This window comes from Acanthopagrus latus, chromosome 1, assembly GCF_904848185.1.
Source record: "Acanthopagrus latus isolate v.2019 chromosome 1, fAcaLat1.1, whole genome shotgun sequence".
In the NCBI taxonomy this organism is placed as follows: Eukaryota; Metazoa; Chordata; class Actinopteri; order Spariformes; family Sparidae; genus Acanthopagrus; species Acanthopagrus latus.
The window spans coordinates 6475314-6502160 of record NC_051039.1 but is presented as its reverse complement, the minus strand read 5'-3'; the positions used below and the strand labels follow the sequence as shown (position 1 = coordinate 6502160).

General features: G+C 39.7%; 3 protein-coding genes and 1 long non-coding RNA gene across 8 annotated transcripts; 2 read left to right on the top strand and 2 right to left on the bottom strand.

Annotated features, from left to right (window-relative positions):
• Nucleotides 1–112: 112 nt before the first annotated feature.
• Nucleotides 113–4504, bottom strand: pin1 (peptidylprolyl cis/trans isomerase, NIMA-interacting 1). 2 transcript variants are annotated; one of them, XR_005074736.1, is made up of 6 exons: nt 4356–4504; nt 2733–2815; nt 1706–1814; nt 1498–1608; nt 1178–1377; nt 113–136 (listed from the first exon to the last, which is right to left on the bottom strand). XR_005074736.1 is itself a non-coding variant. In XM_037095973.1 (5 exons), exons 1-5 carry the CDS (start codon nt 4411–4413, stop codon nt 1268–1270), a joined length of 471 nt encoding a protein of 156 aa, XP_036951868.1. In that variant the 5' UTR covers nt 4414–4504; the 3' UTR covers nt 1101–1267. The 2 variants fall into 2 exon arrangements, 1 of the variants encoding a protein (XP_036951868.1); XM_037095973.1 differs by lacking the exon at nt 113–136 and having other exon boundaries at nt 1101–1377.
• Nucleotides 424–16808, top strand: LOC119018391. The gene is made up of 2 exons (XR_005074742.1): nt 424–1214; nt 16775–16808. It is a non-coding gene; the product is annotated as an uncharacterized LOC119018391 (long non-coding RNA).
• Nucleotides 4639–6795, top strand: ubl5 (ubiquitin like 5). Its single transcript, XM_037095988.1, has 5 exons — nt 4639–4729; nt 5075–5146; nt 5884–5967; nt 6054–6091; nt 6460–6795. Exons 2-5 carry the CDS (start codon nt 5091–5093, stop codon nt 6501–6503), a joined length of 222 nt encoding a protein of 73 aa, XP_036951883.1. The 5' UTR covers nt 4639–4729; nt 5075–5090; the 3' UTR covers nt 6504–6795.
• LOC119018276 (proto-oncogene vav-like) lies at nt 7289–26847 on the bottom strand. 4 transcript variants are annotated; one of them, XM_037095823.1, is made up of 30 exons: nt 26708–26847; nt 26456–26500; nt 26017–26112; nt 25789–25905; nt 22897–23013; nt 20478–20536; nt 19295–19360; nt 18251–18359; nt 17217–17312; nt 17041–17109; nt 16840–16943; nt 16599–16698; nt 15383–15478; nt 15215–15283; nt 15046–15132; nt 14871–14956; nt 14642–14777; nt 14432–14541; nt 13606–13707; nt 13409–13503; nt 13296–13318; nt 13127–13163; nt 12150–12286; nt 10955–11020; nt 10723–10754; nt 9127–9237; nt 8265–8352; nt 8017–8146; nt 7614–7765; nt 7289–7525 (listed from the first exon to the last, which is right to left on the bottom strand). In XM_037095823.1, exons 3-30 carry the CDS (start codon nt 26101–26103, stop codon nt 7472–7474), a joined length of 2535 nt encoding a protein of 844 aa, XP_036951718.1. In that variant the 5' UTR covers nt 26104–26112; nt 26456–26500; nt 26708–26847; the 3' UTR covers nt 7289–7471. The 4 variants fall into 4 exon arrangements, with proteins under 4 accessions (XP_036951718.1, XP_036951709.1, XP_036951733.1 ...); XM_037095814.1 differs by lacking the exon at nt 26456–26500 and having other exon boundaries at nt 26708–26841; XM_037095838.1 differs by lacking the exon at nt 26456–26500 and having other exon boundaries at nt 12270–12286; nt 26708–26841.

Below are 26847 nucleotides of genomic sequence, written 5' to 3'. Positions count from 1 at the left end.
AATTTATTCATAAGGTTTTTTCCAAAAAGGAGTGGCTCTGAGTCCTCCCTTTCATCTGTTGTGACATTTGAGAGATTGATTGATTGATTGATAGAGTGTGTGTGTGTGTGTGTGTGTGTGTGTGTGTGTGTGTGTGTTTCTTACCAAAAAACGTTGGTAAGAAGAAACCTTTTATGAAGGTAATGTATTGTAAAGTGATTATATTGTTTCCTTTGCTCTTCCTTGTCACTGAAATACTGGAAACGGCTGTCAATGAGTAGTTTTAACACTCGGAGTGATAACAATACTTTTCGCGTCCATGAACTGAACATGAACTCACCCGTGAATGCAGCATAAATCCTCTTCTCTCCCTCACAGATCTGTGTTAATGTTCGATGTGCTGGACAAAGCAAAGAGGAATTAAGCAAAACAAGAGGCTTACAAAAAAAATGTTTTTTTTTTTAATGATGAAAGAAAAACTCCAATGACACGACAGTGTAACAGTTCATTGCACTTTGATGATTTTAAAAAAGCTGCAGAGCTGATTGTTAAAACCTGGAAGTTTTCAACCGTGCCATCTTTGCATATCCTCAGAGGGGAAACATGCACTTCTCATAGTCAATTATGAAAACAAACAATTCTACTGTATGTTACCGAATATAATGGTAATGGACAAAAAGAGTAAATCATTGCTGGATGTAAAGAAGCTTTCTTGGTGTGCAGGTCTGCAATGGTTAGACAGCATCTCTTAACATCTGATGATGAGTATTTTCCAAAACAATAATAGAGATCAAGGAACAGCTTTGGCACACATACAGCAGAAATGAAAAGCATAAAAGGAAAAACAAACAGGAAATGGTCCTTTTGAAGACATGCTCACACTAAAACATGAGTTTCTTACAAACGCACTCTCAAACTTTTCGCATCACGTGAAACCGTTTCCACAGAGCATTCACTTCAACACAGTCACGCACGCTCATGTTTTTATATGACGGCATTGCAATGGTTAATAAAAGCTTGAGGTCCTACAGGAATAATCTGCAGTAACTCCTTGGTGTTCAGTGTAAATTATTCATACGTGTTCAATTGCGCTTGGAACAAAATGATCCCACTTAAAATAATGCAAGTCAGCCCATAAGCTTTGTTTATTGGGTGCCATGTTTCATTAAAATAAATCACAGGTCTGGTTGGGTTGGACTGTGTGTGTGTGTGTGTGTGTGTGTGTGTGTGTGTGTGTATGTAGACTTAAGAGGAAAGTACAGGTACAGTATGTGTTGTTTTCTTTCTTTCAACCAGTACGTAGGATGATATGGACACCAGAGTCAGTAAAAACAGGACCACTCATGTCTCCAACTTTGAGGGCAAAGGAGGCGTCTTCAAAGGGCTTCTGCATTTGACCTGAAAGACAAACAAAGACATACTATTATATAAACTGAATAATTCATGAACAGAAGTGTTCTTGCATGTATTTATACGGCTGTGTACGGTGGTTTGTCATTGTGTGAGTGAGTTCAGTACCTCTGCCGAATACTCCCAGATCTCCTCCGCTCTTAGCTGAGCTGCAGTCACTGAACTGAGAAGCCAGAGACTCAAACTTCTCCTCTCCAGACTTGATCTCTTCTATGTACTCTGCACAGAGTAGAGAAATAAAGGACAAGTGAAATACACTGATCAAAACCTACATGAACTAAATCCTCACTCCCTCCATCATTGATCTCTCACTTACTCTGAATGAGTTCGAGGGCCTCGTCTTTGGTTCTGGTTATATTTTGTTCCCGCCAAGAAGATGGACGCCGTGACTGGTTGTGCTTCACCAGGAGGTGAGAGCAGCGTACCTGAGGGAAGATTAAAAACAAACCAAAACAGATCAGTGTTGAAACAACCCAGAACCAATACTGAGTTATTTTAGTCTTCATTTAGACTGGTTAAAGAAGTATCCATTACTGTTTAACAGACCAGTAATGACACATTTTAAAGACCAGCCTTTGGATTTCTATGTTCTGTCTGATTCAAGTTAACGCCTCATTACAAAGTGACAAACCCATGACTATTGACTATTTAACTTTTACACACTTGGCTGCAGACTTATCAGTAATATATTAATAAAATGCTCTATGTTTTTTACTTGAGTTGTAAAAGTTAACTGACTAAGATGTCTTCCACAGAGAAACGTGATCAGGTCAGGAGCTGTGAATATTAATAAGCTGTAAACTCCTTAAAAGTCACTGACCTGTCAGTCAGCTTAGTTTAAACTCACCATGCCAATATGTCAGACTTTTAATGTATAAACTGACAAACATGAAATCTGATCTAATTGTCAACCATGAAGAAAAAACACACGGCAATAAGACAAATAAACAATCAATGTCAAAACATATTTGATATGTGGACCATCTATAATTTTATTTAGATATTAAACTAGATTGTGTGTATACTGCAACACTTCTTAACAAAAATAATACATATGAAAATAAACTACATGCAGCCTTCTTAAGACATGTATTAAAGCACAGTGTGGTGTATTAGTGTTTAAGTTGCACTATTAAATGCCTGCTGTAATTTCTGTGAACCACCAGATATCGCTGTTCTTCCTGAAGCAGCAATTCCCAATTTCTCATTAAGCGTCAACAACCCATCACATAGTTTAATCATCAATAAACTAATGAAGTCTTGTTTGTAATCACATCACAGTGGTGTAAAGCACTTTGCAGCTGCACTACAAGAGCTCCATGATGTAAATTACACATAATAACCTTATCTGGCTCTCCACGGCCGTCTCCCACCGGACGTTCCCACTGGCTGGCATTGGTGATGTGGTTAAAGTAGTACACTTTATCTGAAATGAAAAGAGACAGAGTTAACTACATTTATTGATTATCTGATGAATGGAGGCAGCAACACGTAGGCCATGTCATCACCTTACAACACAGCTGTGTTCAGGGATTCAGCATGTCTTTAGTGATGGTAACACTAAACTAATTCAGTGGATTTGGTATCAGCTATGACATTACTGAAATATATAGCATATTTTTCTTTATCAGTATTATCATATCATCATATAAATCATGAGGGTTTATGCAAACACTTGCATTCATTCAGTCACAGCAGGATGCTTGTAATGATTCACATCAAAAGAAATTATTCCAATGAGTTCTACATGATCAGGTATTTGGCCGAGCCTGAGTTGAAAATCAGTATCAAAGAAACATTTGGACCGGCACCTCTCTAACTACATTCTAAAAAATATGCATATAATTCACTCCTCCTGCTGACAGGGTGAAACTTTAGCATCCATTTGAAGTTGTGTTTCTGATCTACTGACAAATGAGAGTTCTTTCATCTCTGTTGTGGTGTAGATCATCTCCTGATTCTGGCTGCGGGCTGTTTCTATATCAGATTTTCACTACACAATTATTATGATCAAACAAATTCACAATGACAATATCACTATGAAATCCACTGAATCCTTAAAAAAAATAGAGATGCTGTTCATCAGATTCATTTTTGACTTTGTTAACTGTGCTTGATTATTCACACGATATCATCATTTGCGTTTTATTACTACCATACCAATACTTCATTTTTAATACCACGGTTATCATCAATATTGGTATAAGGCAACACCCCTATTCAGGCTATTTACCTGCTTGATATTCCACTATTTAATTGGATGATGGTCAGGTAGTGTACAGGAGGTTATCAGAGCTTGTTTTAGTGAAGGAAAGCTGCCTGCACGGGCTGAATAGAGCTGTTAAAGATCAACAATAGAATAAAACAAAGAGGCAAGTGATAGTTCTATCTGTTCAGTGCTAAAACTACACCTTTCATATTACAAACCATCATTTGATACTATGTTAATCACTGATTAGGGCAGTTTGAAGGTGAAGAAAATCCCCTTTAGAGATAAGCTACACTGTAAGATGCCCCACACACTGTGATGTGCCAGCTGCATTGGAGCAAAAGTACAATTAACATTGAAGGTTTATGCTTAAATGGCTTTAGATCAGTGTATAGATCAATATTAACACATGGAAAACTGTGCTTGAGGCTCTCTCAGTCTGCAGGTGAGGCACTGGAGCAGAATGACGTCATGCAGGGCCCTGCAGCAGCCAGGTTGAATGGATCAGCTCTGGCGCGATCATGAAGCAGAACACCTAAATAACAGCCGAACTCCACATTTAACCAAACACACATGTAACACCGAGTCACTCATCACCATTTTCACTCCATCCCCATTTAACTTCACGTTGTAACCGCCTCGTTTCCACACTAAACCACGATGCTGGGGGGTGCTAGCTAGTAAGCTAAGTTTACTTCTATTTCAGTGTAGCTGGTTAGCTAGCATATTCAGCCTCTCGCCCGGTCTGTTTCCTTACTTGAACTGCGGCTCATCCTCTTCTCCCACCCAGGCGGTAACTTCTCCTCGTCTGCCATTATTTATTTCTGCAGCAGCGTTTTCAAATTTAATTCCAATGTAGCTACCGTGTGACAGCTTGGGCTGCAGCTAGGCGAATTACGACAGTTTGCAGCGAGTTTACGGTACGAGTTGTTTTCAGGCTCAGGTCCGCCTTTGACGTCGTTTTCTGTGCTACCATAGGCCAATTTAGGCCGTCAATCACGAGTGCGGTCATTTGATTGGTCGAGAGGCTAATACACAAACTAAATCAGCTTTACGTTAAAACGGGACCGAGAGCGTTCCAGAGAATTCCAGAAAAAGGAGAGAAATTGTTATTCTGGTGTGAATTTCCAGGTAGGAACGCCACATTTAACACTTAATTGTTACAGATGTAACACGTTGTTCGACATTTTTACGAGCAAATGTCGGTTTAAGTGTGTGTTTTCCGACGTGACGCAAACATTCGTTGGTACATCGTTGTTGTGAGCTAATGTTAGCTAACGTTAAACAAAAACAACTTGTTTGATTTAAACTTTTTTAAATGCTCCGATCGTTAATGCGACAAACTGAATGAACCACATAAGCCATATATTCTACCTATTTGTAGGAGAATCACTGCTCTTTGTGGGGAGTGGTTTATATCGTCTCAACACTCACATGTTAACGTTATGCTAACGCTAACTGTCTTACTTCCCTCAGTCGACAGAAACAGAAGATGATCGAGGTGGTTTGCAACGATCGCCTGGGCAAGAAAGTCCGGGTTAAGTGCAAGTATCCTTCACAGCAACAGTGGAGCAAACGTAGAATAATGTGTTCTGCAACATGTGTTATACCTGTGTCCACATTGACACAAGCCTAGATTTTCAACTTCTTAGACTTACTGCTAGGGGCTTCTGAAACAGCCCCAATTTAATATTGTTGTCTCTCTCTGGTCTATATAAGCTAAGAAGACCACCTGCAACAAGACTGGCAGTGTCCTTACAATTCAGTTTATTACAAATGCTGTTTTTATGGTGTAGTGCTGATTACCACTGTCATCTTTTGTCCAGAAAGGCCAAGTTAAATGTACCATACGTGAGAATTTGTCAACTCAGACAGAAACCACAAACACCTTTGACCATCAATCAAAACCGTTACTTCCTCACATTCTGTTGATTTATTTTAGTAATTTTTTTTAACTAAAATTCTTGCATAAAGCACCCCTAATCTTGAATTATGTTGGAACATTTGTTGAATCCAGCTTCTCAAATGTGCCAAGTCAACTAATCACCAATTTATTTTCATAAGACAATGCTGTAAATCAAGACAACTTCCGATAAATAATAAAGATAAATGACACAACTGGGTTTGTAGAACTGAATTGAGAGCAGGATCATTTTAGCCAATGGTTGTGTTCATCTGGGTTAGTTAAACCTTTTCTGAAAAACTGGGTTGTGTTGAAAGACCGCGTGTCTATGAAAATGTTTGTATGCCATCGAAGTGTTCCCTTCTTAACCCCCATGTTTCAGCTCTGATGATAGCATTGGAGATCTGAAGAAGCTCATCGCCGCCCAGACAGGAACACGACACGACAAGATTGTATTAAAGAAATGGTAAGATGCTCTTCTGTAATACTGCCCACGTGTTTCTGGTGCTGTGTTTGTTTTAGCAGCTAAATGTTCCTTCTCTGTCCCCACAGGTATACCATATTCAAGGACCACGTGACTCTGGGTGACTGTATCCTTCTCAGTACCGCTACTGTAGCACTGGTTTTTATATTTCCACTACAGGTCTCCATACATTTTATAATTTAAAGGTAAGCATCAGATACTTTTAAGGAGGGTTAGGGTTAGTCAAACAATGGTGTTGGGCGAAATGTTGGCTTTATACACTGGATTAACATCTACAGTGGTATTATATACTAATAACATAACCCATGCATCCGTAGAGGACCGTTAATACATTCCAAAACAATATTTGTGAAGTAATTGAAGTTGGCATAAGTAGGGGCATCTGTAGTGCCATTTTGATGTTTTTATCAGATAAGGGTGGTTTCATTAATTTGTATGAAGCAGACTTGTTTTACTTAACGACGACCCCTGCAGATGAAATTCACGATGGAATGAACCTGGAGCTGTACTACCAGTAAACCCGAAGACTCCCACAATCCAATGCTAGATGAACAGAACACACACACACACACAAACAGACACACGCACACACACACACACACAGAATGCCTGTAATGTGTCGCGGGAAACCACCATGATTGGACAGAACAACTAAAAGAGTCAGAGTGGTATCTCCACAGAAGAAACTCAAACATGACATTGATTTTAGTTTTAGCTCATCACTTTTGCCCACAAATTATATGTAAGACATGTTGCTGTTGTTGTACAATTTTTTTGTTTTGATATTTTGGAATTAAAGCAGATGTTAACCTACCAACATGACTGAGTGCTCTTTGTTGTTTTCTCATGCAGGATGAGACAGTGATCTTATCTGTAGCCTCTCCAAGTGAATGTTAGAGGCCACCTCCAGTTAATTTGAAAACATGCACTGGTGACTTTACTGTGTGAAAAGCTTTTTGCACTACTGCCTCTAGTACAGTGTGTACAGTACAGCTACATTTCCAGTCCTTGTTTTCTAAGTGAGAGCAACAATATTACATACAGAAATAAGCTCTGAATATACATCATTGGTAAAAGTATTTGGACAGCCATTTCAACATAAAATTGTGTACTTATGTCTTTGGTGGAAACTACAAGTGTATTAATATGAAGTATGAAGTTGCTGTACCCTGAACCTAAACAACCCTGTGTCCTCTTGCAAAGTCCTGCAGCCTGGTTCTAGTGGTTGGTTTTGGTTTGGTTTTAGTGAGTTTAAACTTTGTTCCAAGTTAGTTGTGTATATAAAAAAGAAGAAATTAATCCACTCAGCTGAACAAAAGTTTTATTCACATCACTAGACAGTCATCAGATCACAGGTAACAGCACCTCTCTCACACAGCCACACTCGTGCACATGGGTTAATGCAATTGTTGGTATCACACAGACCCCTCCACATACAGCATAGTATGTAGTATTCAGACATACAGGGTCAACATCTGGAGCCACGTCAGCAGTAGTCAGAGTAGTCCTCCTCCACATAGTTGGCTGGAAACAACCCCACCTGGAAACGAAGGAGCAGATAAGACGGGACGCCTCAAAACCTGTAAATGTTTTATAATTTACTGTGTGGGTGTCAGCAGATTCCTCACCCGGCCATACACCTCTCCTTTCCACCAACCGCTGTGACCTTTCTTGGAGAGGATCTTGATTGTGTCTCCTTCCTGCAGCGACAGCTCTGAGCGGTCCCTGGCTGAGAAGTCATACCTGGCCCTCGCTACGCCGAAACTCCTCATGCTGCCTCCTGTTGGACAGTAGGGCAACATTACAGCATGGAGAAGCTTAACAGACTATCTGGACGTCTTGGGAAACTATTTTATTCAGTTTCTGTCCGGAATTTGTTTCCCTGACTGAATCATCTCCCATGTTTGATTGTGGTATTCAACTCCTAGTAAGAGAGTGAATAAAATAATTCTCAAAAATTTTGAACTGTTCCTTTAGCATAATCATAACAGGCAGGAGTGTGTGAGGTGACAGGTGGGGGATGTTATGTACCTGGCGTGGTGTTTGGTGTGTTGTTAGCCGAGTTGCTTTCCTCTGCTTGTTTGTAAGGCGTACGCAGCGTCGTGTCCACGTCCTTGAAATACTCCTTCAAAGAGTTCTTCTGGTAAAACTGAATCAGCTCCTAACGCAGGAGGAAACATTTAGAAAAATGTGAGAATGGTGGCTTGAGAGGAGTAAATGAGGTGTATTTCTTCTGGACAGTGTTATCAAACTTGGCTGGATGAGTTTGTAAAACTTACAATTAAACCCTTGAATGCTTTCTTTTCATTGATACGGTACAGGCCTTCAGTGGACGTGATTTTAATGTGTCTAATGTCCATGTTGAACCTGAAAGAGCATTAAGAGGGTTATGGATAAACAGTGAAGAAAGTTCTCTCAGATTAATGTAAAAAGAAGGTTCATTATTTGGGGAATATTTACAAAGGTGAACAGCGCAACATTTGGTTTGCTCCTTTCAAAAGAAGGAAAACAGACACTTCTTCTTCATGATTAAATGAATGGCTTTCATATGATGGTGTTTTTGTGAATCATGTGCCACTTTGTTAGAGAAGGAGTATTTCCCTGCTTCTGAGAGGAAGTAAAACACTGACATCCCAATAGTTTATCTCAGCTTAGTTTAGATCATCATTCAACAGAGCTGAGCAGGCAGGACTTTGATTTATTGGTCAAAGGAGATTAAGTGTGTTACTTCAAACTGGGACAGATTTTGTTCAAATTCTTTACAGACTTCAGAGGCTATTATTTAAAGTAAAAGACATCCAGGTTAGATACAAGGCTGCAACCAACAATCATTTTCACTTTCAATTAAACTGCAGGTTCTTTTCAGTATCTATAAAATAAAAAAAAAAATGGTGACAAAGATGATGTCCGCAAAATGCTTGTTTTCACTAACCACCAGTCGAAATCCCAAATGTAGATAGACCTTCTTCATGACGAGATAAAGTCATCGAAATGCTGCTGAAGCATTACAACACCTAAAAAACTCACGTTTTAACCACATTTAACCAGTTTGAACCACAACATCTGCAAATTATTTGACCTGTAAGTGACCCATCAGTGTTCAGAGGGAGGCCATGATCATTCTATAGACCTCAAACATACTTGATGCTGATGGCGAACTCTCCTCCGTCTTTCTGCCGCACAAGGAAGGTTCCATCAGACCGGGACATTAACAGGTTCTTGGCAGCGGTTCTGTCCATGTTCCCTGCAAACCTTAAAGCACAGAGAGTTTCAGAAACGTATGATTTGCTCCAAGCAAGACGACAAATGTATTGAGAGAAGAAATAACACGAATTTCAAGATTAAAAACAAAGGTAAAAGCAGTAAAAGTGGCTTGTAACACTATAATGCTACAATATAGTTGTATGCAGCCATTATTTTACATATTCTTATACATGAGGGGCGAGGTTAAATTAAAGTGTTGCTGTTTTATATTTGCAATTCCAATTTGTAGTTAGACACAACACAAATCATGTAGACAAATCTATATATTTAATATGCTGATTTATGTCTCAGGCTCCCTAATAACAAATCATATGATAACCGCTTCATTATAATGTGTAAAAAACATCTCATTATATGTTTATATTCTGATTGTAAATGTGGGAAGTGGCTTTGTGTAGAATCACGATGTGACTGCTGCATCTGTCGAATTATTCTGATAAGTTTTAGTAGAAAAATGACACGTCATGGGGGTCAAAACTGATGCAACTTTTCTGTTTCACTCCACAGTGTTGTATTTGATCTGACCACCAGGTGGCGCTAAAGTGAAAGATTTCTATACATTGTGACTGTAAGGACAATACTAATATTTTCACAAGTTGTTTTTGAGTGTATCCGATAATAATTGCAGCACTGGGTATCCTCTGGAGTTAGGACAAAATTAGGACAGAGATAAGTGACTATTAAATAAACTGGGATGAGGGATGAGTGGATGATACCAAATCTTCCACACATTGTGCTGGAGTTTGTATCGAATGGAGAAAAACACAAGTCTGATGACATCCAAAGCTTAAAAGTCATGGGAGCTTCAGAAAGTGCTTCACTCAGTTGGACAGTTTTGAAAGTTTCACAGCTGAGCTATGCGGTTGGGACATTAGTGGGATTAGAAGACGGGATAATTGAGAAATGTGGTGATATACATTAAAAAGACATAATCATGAGAACATTTCCAAGTAATGATGTAATAAAAGTAATGAGAAAAGGTACATTAACATTTTGTGTAATAAAACAGAATCTTGGCTTTTTCGGACGAGTTATAATTATTTCACAGTTTCTGGGACTTTTATTGCAAATATATGAAACTTAAATGATTAAATTCAGCTAGGTGTGCTGGTGCTTCAGCCCCAGTCTTGAAGGGCTGCTATAAGTTTAACAAGCCACCAGATGTCACTGTGTTTGTTCAGTCTGAAGCCCCAAAGCTTCATAAGTCTTAAGTCTTCATTACTACTAATAACTAAGTTATTTTAATCAGGGAAAACAATGGAGTGAGTTGCCAGATCCCATCAGTGTCCTCATGATACAGGTTGATACACCAAGGCTCTGTTTCTGTGGTTTTGTATTTACTCTTATCAGCTCTTCTGTGTTTCTCAATGCACGTTTTGTTGCAGTGCATTGCAATACAGGATGAAACAAAGCTATGAGCTTAACATTAGTTTGGTGAGCAAGTGATTTATGCCAGTTGCTGTTCATACTCACCAGTGGAGGCCAGACAGGTCGGGGGTCGGCCTCTGGGAAAGGGTGAGATCATAAAGAGGTTAGATGTAAAACTTAGATGTAAGAATCTGTGGTCACAGCGGTAACTGCTGGTAAGGTTTCAGTACAGCAAATGGTTGCCAGCATGTGCAAGCTGAAACACACCACTAGAATGAAACCACTGAATATGTCATTAACAGACAGAAAGGTTTTATGGCTGGTGTATCACACTCACAGCGACGTAGGGCTGAACTTTTTGGCAGGGGAACCATCCCATTTGTCCGACAGTCAGGTTCCTTCCCTGAGTGACACACATACATACAAATCACATGACTGGTCTGAGTGGACCGAGCAGTCATTTGCAACATCTAAATGAATCATCGGATCGACATGACAAATGAATTACTCATATGCAGCTGAAATTGATCTGAGGCAACTCATACCAAATTTGTACGCAAGGATTACTGAGGAGGTCTGTCAAACTTTAAAACTTGACTTAACGGAAAAATGAACAAGAGACATAATGAAACTGATTCAGAACAAGCTACAATAACCTGATTATTTTTGTGTCCAGATTTGTGAATATCGTGAAAAACTCCCTGTTTGGGAGTAAATCTTAATTAAATATTGTGGATCCACAAGGCTCTAGTTCAGCAGTATGACAGAAAAAAGCACAGAGCCAGTGTCTTTACTACCTTCTAATTGTGTTCATCCATTTTGGTTCCTTAAAGCTAAACTCCACAGAGAAAAAGAAAAAAGAAATGTCCCTTTTTATGCAGTGACATAAATAAAAGGAGTGAATGCAGGAACTGTACTTGTGGGGAAAGAGTCGACACCCAAGACTTGAACGGCTGCTGAACAGGAATGATGGATCAACTATCCTTTCTTCAGTATCCATTTTTGTGAAGTGAACTTTGTGAATCCATGTATGTTGCACAAATCTCAAATACTGCATAGTGACGTGTCCCACATGTACTTGAACGCACCAACAAGTGAACAAAAAAGACTCTTGATAATGATGCAACAGGATAAATGCAATCTAATCTTTTCATCAGCAGACATTTTGACTGGTCATATTTGGAAAAAAAGCATGTGTTACTCTGTGGTAGCTCTGTTCTTTTCAAATGTCCCAATAAGCCATGACAGTGAGCCAGCATGTGCAATACCATGACCCTGAAACCTAAGCAGCTAAATGGAATTCAGCCACAAGTTATTGAGGAAGAAGACCGGCTGAGCATGAAGGGAGGGAGTGGAAGATAGAGAAGGAGGTACAGAGAGGAAAATGACAAAAGAGACTGAAAAAGACAAAGCATCCCACACCTACACGCTAACCACAGGAAACCATGCTTGAAAACACACTGACATGAATTGTGACATCCCCCCTCCCCAGCTCTCAGAATTTAGTGTTTTTGCTCATGTACGGTTTTCACCTCCCACCACGGCAGGTCAGCCTCGGCCCGGGTCAGCTCAATGATGTCACCTTTGGAGAGGTGAAGCGGTTGGCCGAAGCCAACTGGGGGCGGCGGCAAGCCATAATACTCCTGACACACCTCCATTTTAGGATATCCTGAGACGGAGAGCGAGGAGGAGAAAAAGGAGACAACAATTTAGATACAACTTTAAAGGGATTCTATGCAGGACTGTCTTAAAGTACAATGTATGGACCAAAACATTGTGGCGTTGCACTAACAACAGTTACTTGTGGGTAGACCAGTGGCAGCCAGAGAAATGTAAACTGTAAACTGTCAAACCTTTTAATGCCATTTTCTGCCATTACTGTAACGATTCTAGCACCATCTGTATCCACCCAGCAGGGGAATTCTACCGGGAATTTATTGTAAACAAACATAGTGATCTGTTGCCTGTATTGTCCTATTTTCTTAGTATTTTGCAGCGTTTGTGACATTACTAGCTGTCAGCATTTGGGCGGTGGTGGGCAGACCCAGTAAATAACATCTTGAGGCTGGAGGTATATAACAATATAGCAACGAGGTTACAACTCTGAGAGCTGCAGGTCTGTGTGACCTCTGTGTGAGCAGAGAGGAAACCATCGGAGAGTGTGATGTTTGTATTTTGGTTGCATACACAGAAAATCTAGATGTTGGTGTGAAGGTCTGATCATGTTTATTTATGTTTAAGAAACAGGTGAAACAACCACACTATGAGGTAATCTTTCTCTGATTCACTGCTTTGTTCTTGACTCATTTCATAGCCCCCTCTCTGCATTAGCTGTCTAGCTTGCTGGACCACCGCTGCTGTCTCAGTCTAGTAGAGCCGGAGAAGAGGGGCCAAATCTGATAATATGAATGTAGTATGCCTTTAATTCCACTGGATTTTTCATTTACACCCTAAACATTCAGAAAAGGGTTTTGCCGCAACACAACAAGATTCATCATTAATTTCTCACCGATGTTGGAGTGGCTCGAGGACTTCGGTGTTTTATTCTGGAGAAACAAAATACAAAATTAAAATTCAGCATGTTGTACATCAAGTTTGAAAACTGACATGAAATGAAGGGCTTATTCATCACTTCTACTTTAACATATCCACAAGGTCAAAGATGAATGTAGTCTTACCTTCTGTCTAGTACCAGCGTGGTCTGTAATTCAAGAGAACAATCAGCGTAAGAAGTTATAATTAGGTTAATAATAAAATGCCTGTACACAAACAGATATGCACGAACACAGACCTGAGTTTCGTCCACAGGCAGGGACTCTGCCTAAACACTCTTTATGCGCAGCCATTTTACAGCGCGTGCAGCGATAGCCCTGGAAGAATATCCCCCTGCAGATGACAGATGCAGAGATTCAGCCTCAACACACAGGTTTCTTTAAAAAATGGTCACTGGGAGGGAAACTGAGAGACACAGCTAGTGAGGCAAAGTACCTTAACAGCATCGAGCAGGCCTTACAGGAGGTTGTTTCCTCGAAGCAGTGCATCTGGAAGTCATGGTTGTTGGCTGTGGAGTTCGCTGGACACATATTTGACCTGTAACCGTGAAGTACAACTGTTTTGACCATGCTGGGGTATCAAGGCATTCAGAGATCTGGTTTTGACAGGCAGGTAGTTTCACTTTGGTGAAAGTGAAAAACCTGTTGGTGCCTTCTGTGAAGACAGCATCCACACTGAAGAAACTGAAGAGTGGCAGCAACACAGTGAAGGTCAGATTGCAAATAACAGAATCAACCAAAATATCTGTTTGTTTCCTAAACGTTTCAGCAATCATTCAAAACTACAACACTAAACCACAATGATAAGTAGCAACAGCTAAACTTCCAAATCAATGCCACTGTTGAAAGCAACTTTATATAATTAACCAGCAAAAGTACAAAGCTCCTGCTTGTAGCTTCATTAGAGAGCTACATTCTTTCTAAAGTTTTTGTTTTCACATCACATACTGAACACAACATGGTCAGGCACCTTGTTATATTTCTGAGCTGCTCCATCCTTATATAACCAGTAAGACACTTAGGTCCTCTGACCCGGGCGTGGAAAGTGATGGAGTGTTGGCTCCAACACTGTGGAATGTCTTACTTACAGACCTCAGCCTAGTCCAGTCACACCTTGCGACTGAACTCTGAATGGGGCAATATTGAACAAACTTTACCAGCTCACTCACTTACACTGATGAAAACAGACCCTGTGTGTGTGTGTGTGTGTGTGTGTGTGTGTGTGTGTGTGTGTGTGTGTGTGTGTGTGTGTGATAACTCACAGAGCCATCTCAAACTGTTCCAGCCATTTCTTCTTCACTTCTCTGGTTTTGAAGAATAAATCGTACCCACACCTCCCAGAGCAGTCCAGCAGAAGGAACACATGGGACCACTGTTCACACACACACACACACACACACACACACACACGCATATTGTTAGCTTTATGGAGGTCTACTAGATGTCATGTCTGGTCAAATCTGAAGAAAGACCTTCTTGTTGTCCTTTTCTCCCGTGGTTTCGTCTCGTATCTGGTAGTTCTGTAGTTCAATGATGTCCTTTAGCTCAAAAGTCTCTCCCCCCTTCTTCTTACACACAAACATGGCCTTATCGAAGAGGAAGGCATACCTGAGGAACAACCGAACATACATCAATACACACCAGGTTACACACATGGCATTAATTCATAAAAGAATACACTGAGACATAAGCAACACACACCTGTCCTGTTTAGACTTCTTCTCCGGGCTGCAGACCTTCAGCTCTCCATCGATCTTGGGGCGACCATAAAGAGCTAGAGACTGAGTCTGAGGAGACGAGGAGCGGGGGGGTTAGCAGTGAAGAAAAACCAAATAACAGCCAAAACGACGTAATGTGACATGACATGTGACCTCACCATGTTTTCTATGGATAACTGGAAGGTGGTGATCTGTCTGATGATCTCATTGTCTCGTTTCACCTCGTTCACAGACTGTGCCAAATCCTGGAATCACACACGTATTAATGAATGTTTAAATATCATAGAATTAAGTATTTGATATAAACATGCATTGATACGAACTTACTCTCATGGCATCGAGAGCTGTGCGGAGGTTCTCCTTATCTCCAGGGTCGGTGGTATGCTTCACCAGCTCCTGAACAGGCACAGACAGACAAAAATTATAGACTTACTGGGAATATTGTACATGCATGGGTTAATGCAGCCACATACACACACATACGTACAAACATACCTGTAACAGCAGATGATATTTGAGCACCCGCTGCATAGGGACCATGAGGAGATCTCGGAGAGAAAAACGTCCACTGTTTGCTCTGTTTGAACACTCCTGATAGAGAGAGAGACAGAGAGAGACAGAGAGAGAGAGAGAGAGAGAGAGAGTAAGAAGGAAGTGAAGACCTGCATAGATGTGTTAAGAGGATGTTGTGTGGAAGCTCCATTCTTGCAGCCAGTTTCTCTCATGGCCAAAAGCAGTACTGAAACAAAAAGAAACACTTTTGCCCAGAGAGCATTCCTCATGTGGGCCACAAATATGAAAGTCTGTGAAACCGCTGACACGACACTTCAGGGTCAACTTTTTACATACATTATTAATTCTATCAAAGGATAGATGTTTTATGTGCCTTGTAAAAGGGTGACAGTTGTCTGTCTCAGCCACTCCACCCACCCATCACTTGTTTCTGCACAATGTAACTTCAGTTTGAGTTTTGGATTACAGAGTTACATACATGTTTACTCCGAGATACAGGTTTCTAAGAGATAAAATTGTTATGACGTCCTGTGTTTTGTTTTTAGATAGCACCTACATCACATCTCAAAAACTGTTACAGACCTGGGATTTGTATCTATAACAGTATTGCTCCACTCAGATCGCAGACAATTCCAATTTCTACATACTGTTGCTTTAAACATCTATGTCTACAAACAAAAAGTGACTCAATCTTGGCTTTCCTGCAGTGTATCGCATTACTCAGATGGAACCATATAGTTGGTGTGTGAAAAGGACTAAGTTTACTTCAAAAAAATGTTACATTTCTAGGTTGTGGGAGAGTTTTACAATTTAGAAAGATGAAAAGTAAGAAATACCATTTTAGGTAACCTGTGAAAGTGTTTTTTTTGTTGTGGTATCACAGTTGGCCACTGGGACAAACAGGAACAGACTCTTCCAAAGTGCAGCTGACTCTCAAAACAGAAGAACAGTGTACACAGAGCAAAAAGTAGGAGTCACTAGTGCTGCAGGAAGTACATGATCCCTCACTGGCTTCCCACCACGGAGAAAAGCTATTTGTGCTCAAAGGGGCCAAACTACTCTACACTAAACCTTTAAACATTCAAAATTACTTCATTCCTTTATAAACAGAAGAGGTACACATCTTGGTACATTTGTGAAAACTTTCTGTTCAAGCAAAATCACACATCCTCTGTGCTGCGCTGTGTGTCCTTCTCACCTCCAGTTTCATTTTGATGTCCTCTCTCATATTCGAAAGCTTGTCTAGGTGTTTGGTAGCCGTTTCCACCTGACTACAATAACGACCGTACAGCAAGAGCCTGTGGAGGAAGTAGGTTCACCAGAACATGTTATAACGTACACGTATTTGTACATGTTACTGTATAACAGAAACAGGTGTGTGTGTGTGTGTGTGTGTGTGTGTGTGTGTGTGTGTGTGTGTGTGTGTGTGTGTTTTGTACCTCTCTTTGTAGTCCATAAACACCTGGTACAGGTTCTTGGCTCCATTTTGTAAGATGGATGTCTGTACCTCATACAACAATTTCTGGTGGGTGTTGGCCAATTCCTACAAATGTACACACGGAAAAAACATGTGAAACAAGGCTAATGCATGAACGTAAACATGTACACATGATCCGGTGGGTAGATTATCTCTCCTGTACCTCAATGTTGATGAAGATACTCTCAATGTCTTGAGCCTGGAGAAACCTTTCAAGAGGTTTCATAAAGTGCTGCACAAAAATAAAACATATGGCTGTTATTCTCTCTTTAAATGTGAGTACAAATGTCTGCTTGCTTGGATGAATCTGTCTGTCATCAGATCAGAAGGTGTGCAGACCTGTAATATAGATTGCAGTGTATCGGAGTATTTCTCTTCTGTCTGTCTGATCTCCTGCAGACAGCACTCTCGTTTGTCTACTCCAGTCTTCTTCTGCTGCATAAACACACACACACACACACACACACACACACACACACACACACACACACACACACACACACACACACACACACACATGTGTCAGATGAAACATGAACAGACCAGAGAATATTTTTTCAAAATAATATATTTTTTAATCTCATTTCTTGTGTGTAGCAAAAAAAATAATATTTTGCCTTTCCACTGTTGACAACTCTATTAGAAGGCAGATCTTTTCTTGATTCTTTTTTGCACTGCATTTTTTCTTGTCACATACACACCAAAATAGAAACAACAGTCAATGCCAAATCATACAGAGATATTTGACAAAAAATGCACAGGATATAGCTCTACAGCTAGGCTGTTGAATTTCCTGTTTTTTTTTCCCCTGAGGTCCTGTTAATTTTCTGACCCCAACTCTCTCGAGGCCTCATTTACACCAGCAGTGTCTCACTTCTAGACTTTGCCTTTATGAATTATGCAGCTCAGTGACATTTACACATAATGCCTTTCGCGGATGAGGCTGCTGTCTGAAGTTTTCTGTCAGTGGAGCTGCTGCCAGCAGATGGAGATTTATCTCTGCACAGCTCTGTGTGGTTTGGGTCAGTGGTTCCTGGGGTCATAACAACCAGGAGGTGTAAAAAAAAAAAAAACAAACCTGAGGGACTGCAAGATACTTAGCAGGTATATAAAAAAAAAACTATTTCTATTACAAAAAGTGATGCTTATTTTTCCAGACTGTCCTCTAATCTTTGCTTTTTTTCCCCACAATTCTTTACAAAAACAGAGTCACTGTCACTGTGTTTGAGAAACAGAGTCATCCTTTGGTATAACTGGTAGACGAATGCAACCATTGACAAGATGTCTTTCTGAACTGCATGGTCAAGACATGACAAAAGCCACAGCTAACTTCCTTTTTGTTTGAGGAACACTGTTGTGTGGGCTCCACTCACAGTTTCAGGTTGTTCGTCCGTCCTCATCAAGTCTTCATAGATCTCATCTCCTTCGTTCTCCTCGTCCTCCACAAAGTCGTACAAGTCATCATCCTCTTCTACTGTGTCGCTGAAACACACGAGACAGAGGTAAGAGGTGAGAGTCAGCTTCAGAACAACATCTGTGATAAACTGCATGTGTATATTTGCATTCTGCATGTGTGTTTGTGTTTTATATTTTTTTTCCTCTTCATTTTCCACTAGGAAATGCTGAAACAAAGATATTTATTAAGTAGTAGAAGTAATTAATAAACGGAAAATGATATCTCACCACTTGCAGTAAGAGCAAATGTAATATTATGAAATTTAACTGAATTACTTTCAAATACTCAAGATTTCATTGCCAGTACATTAGATAAATAATAAAAGTGCTTCTCAGAGTTAATGACGGGTACCTACATTTCTTTTTCAGTGTTTGAGCTTCAAGGATGTTAAAGTTTTACAAGATGATAAGAATGTTTTCACGTACAAAGAGACGGAAGAAGATTTGCAAAGATTGATTTCATCTGGTCTCCTCATCCCAGCTGCAGCTGCCATTTTTGCAGCTTGCTTTTTTTTTTTACACAGAGGTTTGTCTATGAAGACCTTCACCTTGATTATTAAATGTATTTTAGAGGGGAGGTGATTATTTGCAATAAAAACACTCCATTATTGTAATTGCTCATATTATTCTAATGGCGATCTAATGGCCGGGGGCAGCAGGGTGAACTGGAAGTATTAGTTTCACAATGGCTTTCTTGCACACTTTGTATTCATTTTTTGATTGGTATGGACTGATTTGTGCAATGTGTCTAGATTTGTGTTGCTGTTACTCTTTGGGAAGTGACTCTACCGTATGTGTTAGGAAGGAGAAATCATTCTTGTAACTATTTACAGTCGCACACCAAGGAGAGATAAGTAATAGACCCGTGTTTCATTATGTTTTAAGCTACAGAACAATAAATTGATCACAAAAAAATGGGGAGCTCAAGATTATTATTTAGCATTATTGAGAAAAATGCTTACTCTATCTGGTCTGACAGGCCGCTGTAGATCTCATCATCAGCACTGCATCCTTCCAAGGGAAAAGGCCTGGAGGAAAGTGTGTGTTCGTAGACGATGGTGATAGAGAAAGAAATAAAGAGAATAGTAGGGAGAATGACAAAAACATGAAGATTGTTATCAAGCAATAAATGTTTTTATAGATGAATCCAGGTTGCAGGTGGGAGTAGACCAAGTTTCTATTACTGCACTGGCACCTCACCAAACCAACATGATGTATGTAATGAAATTCAGGGCTGTGTTGATATCAGCTTCTCCACCTGTGATGCTCATAAAATCAACTTTACTCTGTTATTCCCCTGGTGCTTGGTTTCCGGGCTGAACTTCCACTTTCAAAGAATCCTGTGACTTTGGATGTCTTCTTGACTACACTACATGAAATCATAAAGTTTGATTATTAAATCATAAGGGTTTAACAACCATTGCACTGCTCTGTCTAAGCCAGACTCTGGAGGGTCACACAGAAGCCATTACACAAATGTGTTTTGTTCCTAAACCCTGTGTATCAGTTGGACTTGAGACTAATATTTTCAGACTGAATAACTTCTAATTTCATACAGACTACCTTCATCTATCAGCAACTGTCAACAATGATCAATCTAAACATCTCTACTTTCAATATCAGTGAATATGATGTGTAAATTAGTAGCCAGAGCATTCTTTATTATTTATTCTCATGCAAATATTAACTGAAATGGTAAATTTAAGACGACAACACTTTATTTAAAACCTCAACACTCAATTTAGCAGCACATGAACATTTAACCAATGGTTTATTACACAATATAATGTAGTTATAAGCAGATGTAATTATCTATCAGTGTCAACAAACATAACTCCTCCTGTGGGCATCTATAAGTGGAGGCTGGTGTACAGATAATTAATGAAATGTCGGGAGGTAAAAAATCGTAAACCTTGATTTGCTAAGGAACTGCACTCCATTACTATTTTGAGATGGCTGTATTTTACACCACTTGTAAGGTATTTAAAGGTAATTCATATGACTTCACCTTTAATAATCAAAGAACATGCTTCATATAAGAAGCTGTAATTGTTGACAAGAAAAAAACACTCAAAATGCGTATCTGTATATCTGTATGACTACAACTGCACTAACATGTGAATTATGAGGAAGGTAATTACTTACTGAAATCCTCTTTGTAAAGCAATCGGTGTATGAGAGAGGTTGGACAACGTGTTTATGACCTGTTACACACACACACACACACACACACACACACACACACACACACACACACACACACACACACGCACACACACACACAAAAGGAGGTATATGGTTAATTTCACTGATTCCGATAATCAGAAAAATGCTGAAGATCAGATTGGATAATCAACCAGGTTGATAATGAGTCGGCCCATAGCATACAGTATATAAATACATGTAAATATATATATAATTCACTTTTACTTTACTTCTATTCTTTGATAACAAAGTACATTTATATCAAATATGTTTTAAGGCTTTTACTCATTTACTACTCCTAAGAGTAATAATTCAACATGATATCTTTACTGTTACTCATGTACGGCTTTTGGATGCACAAGAACTGTTTAAATACAGACACTGAATAACTCTGACACAGTTTCACTCTTATTATCACAGTAAGTGACTGGTAAACTGAGAACTGCAGTATCATGATGACTGATGTACGATAACTCAAACATGTTGTACAGCCATACAAATGAAACTGATGGTTCTTTCTGATTAAGCTACTGAATGTGTCAGTGAGCTCTAATATCTCTGCCTATAGTGAACGTTCCTGACTACATCTTCATAACTTATGACCATGAAAATAATTAACATTACTTTTCCTTCAACAAAACCACCTCTGACTTCTGTTGCAGCTGAAACTTTCTCTTGGGGTGCAGTGAAGAAAATAAAAATTCACAAGTCAGAAAGGTGAACTCAGGTTCTTTTCTTTCAGAGGAAGCCACATCTTGTCTATTGATATGAAATATGTATACTATCCAAATAAAAAGTACACATTGAGTATATTCCTAGGTCAGTACTGCTGAACTGCTTCTCCTACTTCCATTCAAGACAGAAAGGAGACGTAACAAGAAATGAAAGTCTATAGAAGTAGTTCACATAAAGAACATCTGAATGGACTGATTGACACCTCGACTGCCAACTAATAACAAGAGTGTTTTTTCAACAAGATTTTAAAGAAATAGTTTGGGATTTTCACTAAGAGCTAGATGTGAAGATTGATACCACTTTGATGTTTGTGGGTCAACTGAAGCTACAGCCAGTAGCGAGTTAGCTCTGATTAGCATGAGCCACCAGCACCGCTGAAGCTTATTCAGGTTTAAAAATGACAGCAAAGATCATGTACTGGAATACTTCCTGTAACAAAAACCCTGAAAAATGGTTAGCTGTCATAATTTACTGTACAAATGCGATTTAGAGCTAATTTATGATTTTGAGAAGTACTGGAAGTTTTTGTTCTAATAAAGTGTATTTCCCAAACTGATGATTTAAGCTATTGCTGTAACGCTGCCCTGCCTGTCCTAAGCACATTAGTACCCTTATTTCATTACAAAGTCTTAACCCGGGCTGTTTAAGCGGAGGGAATTCACAAGAATCAAACCGACAACCCACTTCCAAGATTAAAGGATGCACTGTTTTTTTCTGTACACTGTCAAATCTGACAAAGTGACTTTACTTAAAATAACTTGAGGGAAGCGACTGCACCAAACTATTCAGATTTTCCCAAGTCTTGGGATAATGCATTACCTGTACATTTGTGTACCATTGCTCGGCTCCATTTATGAGGGCAGTACAGCAAGATAAAATGTATAGTAACTGTCCCCTCTAAACTACTCATATGGCTCATTTAAAAATAAATGTTTAATGCCCAAAGAGGCAAAATTCCCCAGTTTCACCATAAAAGTCCAAGGTTATGAAAACAAACTGATCACCTTTCCTTCCCTATCAACCATCATGAGCATTTTTGATGCGCTATTACAACTTTTATTTGAGAAATCTGATTACTTTTTTTGTTTTGTTTTGTTTTTACCAGTGTAAATCATACTTCACATGCACCAAATTTTACTGTACTGGATGACTGACTGGAGCCAGGAAAGCGAAACGAGAAGCTCAGTGACTGTAACACACTGTAAACTTAGTAAAAAAAAAAAAAAAAAAAAAAAAAAGCAAATACAACACAAAAAACCTCACAGTGAGGTTGAGGTCCACTTCGTGTTGGCTGGTTTCTTTCCTAAAGACACAGCTTCCTCTTACATATAAATCAGGTTCACACAAAAGTGCTGTGGCTGCACAGCATCAAAAGTGAAACAGAATTGTGAAATACTGAATTCATTCGTTCACTGAGCTGCTTTGTGTAGAAAATCACCAAACTACTTCCTGTTGGGGCTATGTGGGTGTCTGCAAGCTGCAGTGAGGAGTCGGGACTGTGTTCACGCTTCACATCACAACCATAACGAACTGAGTGCACAGTGTGTTTCTCTCATGCAGGAGCAGGAGTCATAATTACTGCAATCTATAGATGGATGGATGAGCGGCTGTGGCGGGGTTATACCTTTCCGAAGTCCCGAACGTCAAAGAGGTCGAAGGCCTCAAACAGTTCACTCTTTTTGAGAAGAAACTTTGTTTGACAAACTCCCAGAAATGTCCGGATATTCTTGAGGCACAGGAACTGAAAGCCGACAGAAGAGTACATTGATTAACATTGTACAACATAAAGTTTAGCAACATTGCCTGGCGGGATAAACAAATCAACAAACAACAAATTCTCCCTCGAGGCAAGGAAACACCTTATTTCACCAACTGTTTACCAACTATTGGATAACAGTGATGTGTTCTTTATGAATACACCTGACCTGTGCACAAAGAAGTTGGATACCGTACAATACTGCACTTCATATCGGTTAATATCTATATAAAAATCTCTTCCTGGAAAGGTTTGTTTGTATCTGTTTACATACATTTACATACAATCGATATGGTCTGTGTTTGCATAATACTCTAGCATTGTTAGTCCCCCGAGACAGAATAAGGAAAAATAGAGGTTTTAAATATGATGCCTCTTCTTCATGGAATAATATACAGAAGGGCCTCTGGGAGAATTTAAGTATATTCTAATAGAAAATAGCAATTGTGCATGCCAACTTCAAACAGACTTGGCAGATATTGTTGAGCATTGTAAAATCAAAGTATTGTTAAATATGTAGCGTTCTGGTATTAAAGGAACAGTTCATCAAAAATGTAACGTCAGTCATGATCTATTCAATCCTATCTCGATGGAAAGTCGGCGGAAATTCCACAAAATATCTCTGGGTTAGGGTTAGCAAAACGGCATCGCAGTATTTACAGAAGTAAATGAGGACTTGCTTTAAAATATAATACACAAAAGAATTAAAACAAAACATAAAATGGCTCCATACAGCTCATTCTGTGTCTCCAGAAGTCCGGAGATCACAAACTGATTTAAAATGATATTATGGTCGAGCTTGTGCAACCGCTTCAGACTGGGTGTGCTCTACAGCGTTTAGCTCAGCAGCTACAGAGAAGAGTTCAGATTTAAAAGGTAACAAATAAAGTTTCTTCAGTCAACTTGGGATCTCAGGGCTTCCGGCGGCTTATATGACACCAGATGAGCTACACAGAGCCATTTTCTTTTCTTCTTTTGTTGTTTTTCAGTTTTTTAAGAGACTTTTGCAACGCTGTTTTGCTGCAATGCTCCATAAATGTTTTGTGGACTACAAAACTTCATAAGAATTTTCAATCGGCATGTGGACAAGTATGACTGAATTTTCATTTTTGGGCAGATGTATCCCTCAGTAGAAACGGCTACCACAAAACACAAACAGTTGCACTAAAACTATAGTGAACAGCAATGCTGCTCAGTCCCACAGACCACATGAACATGAGCAGCGATAAACAAGCTGTAAGGAAAATATAACTACAAAGACAACCACATAAGGCATAGCGCACAGTACGACAGACGTGGTGGTCAGACATGCAGTTTACATAACTTCCTGAACCAGCAGCTCTCTCTCGCTCTCTCTGTCTGCTCAGCAGTGGGAAATGAGGAACTCTAATTTGAGAAAAGGGGAAACGCTGAGTTCTAACCGATACTGCTGCACACATCACATTGCTCAGGCTTACATACATAGATCCTTGCAGCAGTGAACCTTGTTGCAATAGCACAAGGAATATCCTCCACTTGTGTAATGTCATAGCAGGTGTGGGCATGTGTGTGTGTGTGTGTGTGTGTGTGTGTGTGTGTCTGTGTGCATGTGTGTACACGTCAGAGTGGACTCCAACCTTCTGTTAATCACCGGATGTGTCTTAACCACTCTTGACCTCGTAGGATTTCCCAGAGTTTCACATGCACGTGTCGAGCACATTAACCCCTCGCACACGATCACATAATTGAGACATCATGGTGAATCCTGTCGGATGTGATTCAAAGACTTCCCTCGAGACGTTTAGGACAATCACGTGACGGCCTGGCACAATCTTTCTTTGTCACACTCTCTTGATCTCTGTCTTTCTTGTGTCCTCATCTCAGATTCTCTTTTGGTTTTTCTCATTTCTCCCTTTTCTTTGTTTTAAATCCAGTTTGCATGTGTGTGACATTTTAAGAAATAAGCTTGTTCACTTTTCTTGGGGAGAGTTCACTGAGAAGATCGAAGACACTCTCACATCTGTACAGGACTAAATCTGCCTGAGCCTAAAGCAGACTACATTTTGTGTTTAATGTGTGCAAAAACTTCTCTTAATATGTGACGAATCGAATTTTTTACAGAGGGTTAAGTGTTGGGCGTGCTGTAGATGCCAAGCAACCAGCAGGAAGTTACTGCTCATAGTCAAAAATAGTCTAATATAATAAATATGATGTTCCTATTCTTTACAACTTTAGCCTGCAGGTGGCTCTAGCTAATAGTAGTGTCAATCTTTTTTTTTGGGGTACGGAAGAGGCACGCATCTGAAATTTCTATACAGTCAAGTCATTTTTGTACATTGTTGCATATAAAAGGTGTCAAACAAAGAAAGCTGCCAGTGCTGAGACAAACTGAATCCTGATTTTAACGTAAACCCCAAATCTTAAAGACGTTTATTGAATCAAGAAAGGATTTTTTAAAATGGTTTTAGTGCAGCAATTTGCCCTTTTCTCTCTTAAATCTGGATATTGACAATGATCTCTATAAAATCTCTTGAACAAGTTGAATTTTAGTGAAAACCTTTATGATTAAACAATAAGAGTTTTCTGCTTAATCATCATTCCCTCCATTCTCTACACATACTCTCCCCCGACATGAACAGATATAGATCACAATATTTTCTTATCATACAGCCTCAGGGATTCAGTGCTGCCTTCTGGTCACTATGGAAATGGTTTATGGAAATGGAGTAGGAAAAGGTGTGTGTGTGTGTGTGTGTGTGTGTGTGTGTGTGTGTGTGTTACCTGGGACATCTGAGGGCGCAGGTTGATTTCTCTCAGGTTGACAGCCTGATGCAACAGGTTGTTGAGCAACTGGCAGAGCAGCACGCCATCTCTCAGAGCCTGAGCCAGGTCGCACACCTGGAACAGCACATACACGCACAAAATCAGACCGAGGGGACCCAAGAGAGAGAGTGTGTGTGTGTGTGTTCATGTGCAGGTATGTGAGTTTGTGGGACACAGCTGATTTACCTGAGCGCCCTCCCATGTGACCCGGTGGTTATCAGGAAGAACTCGACAGTCGATCAGCCACACCGCACACTGCCGCCACAACTCCATCTTTGTTTTCTGAACAAAAGATAGACAGACAGATGGATAGATAAATGGAGAGATGGGATGTAAGGCAAGATTTTGTTACATTCTCACAGGAACAGTATTCAGTAACCAGTGATCACTGTCGCTCTCTACACCATGAGTAGTAGTTAAACAGTAGGTCAGATTTTAGGTTAAAGCTCTCCTGACAATCAGAGATGAATTAGCCACACAAGAATTCTTCACAACAAATTCTTTAAGATCATTTGTGGAGGTCACACTGAATAGAAATTAAATGTATTCACTGTCTGAATTCACACACACAAAAACTTTGACTGTTACTCAAAAATCACTCAAAAAAAGTAGCACTGAATCTTACTTTGTCACAGTTTAACTTCTCTTCTCTCTCTCAGTTAAGTAAAACCTGGACATGGAAATGAGTGAAGATTATTCATCTAGTCTGAGATGAAACACTGAGTAGTCACTCTCGCCCCGTCCTTTCACAGTAAAATATTGAAGTGGCCCTCCTGAAACCCAGTAAAATGACAAAACGTGCTACTTTTCTACCAGAAAACTTTTACATTTCTAACTGCATATCAATGTAGGGATGAGTGTTACAGCCAGCTCTCACCTTCAGTTTCTCCCGGCAGTTCAGTGTCTTCTTTCTCGATGTTCACGTCTCCGTCTTCCTTTCATTATCTCATTGTCAGACTTCAGTGCTCTTGTTCTGCCTTTCTTCCGTGGTGGGTGTTCTGCAGAGCTGCACTGTGT

Bases quoted from the DNA above. Each gene is read 5' to 3' on its own strand.
- pin1 (XM_037095973.1), bottom strand. From the start codon at position 4,413: ATGGCAGACGAGGAGAAGTTACCGCCTGGGTGGGAGAAGAGGATGAGC. The intron at 1,609-1,705 runs GTAAGTGAGAGA...TACTCTGTGCAG, and splicing joins GGCCCTCGAACTCATTCAGA to AGTACATAGAAGAGATCAAG. The intron at 1,378-1,497 runs GTACTGAACTCA...TTTGTCTTTCAG, and splicing joins TCTGGGAGTATTCGGCAGAG to GTCAAATGCAGAAGCCCTTT.
- ubl5 (XM_037095988.1), top strand. From the start codon at position 5,091: ATGATCGAGGTGGTTTGCAACGATCGCCTGGGCAAGAAAGTCCGGGTT. The intron at 5,147-5,883 runs GTATCCTTCACA...CCCATGTTTCAG, and splicing joins AAAGTCCGGGTTAAGTGCAA to CTCTGATGATAGCATTGGAG. The intron at 6,092-6,459 runs GTATCCTTCTCA...CGACCCCTGCAG, and splicing joins CCACGTGACTCTGGGTGACT to ATGAAATTCACGATGGAATG.
- LOC119018276 (XM_037095823.1), bottom strand. From the start codon at position 26,103: ATGGAGTTGTGGCGGCAGTGTGCGGTGTGGCTGATCGACTGTCGAGTT. The intron at 18,360-19,294 runs GTAAGCATTTTT...CGTGTGTTTCAG, and splicing joins GGCCTGTCAGACCAGATAGA to CGACACAGTAGAAGAGGATG. The intron at 7,526-7,613 runs GTGAGGAATCTG...CTTCGTTTCCAG, and splicing joins AAGGAGAGGTGTATGGCCGG to GTGGGGTTGTTTCCAGCCAA.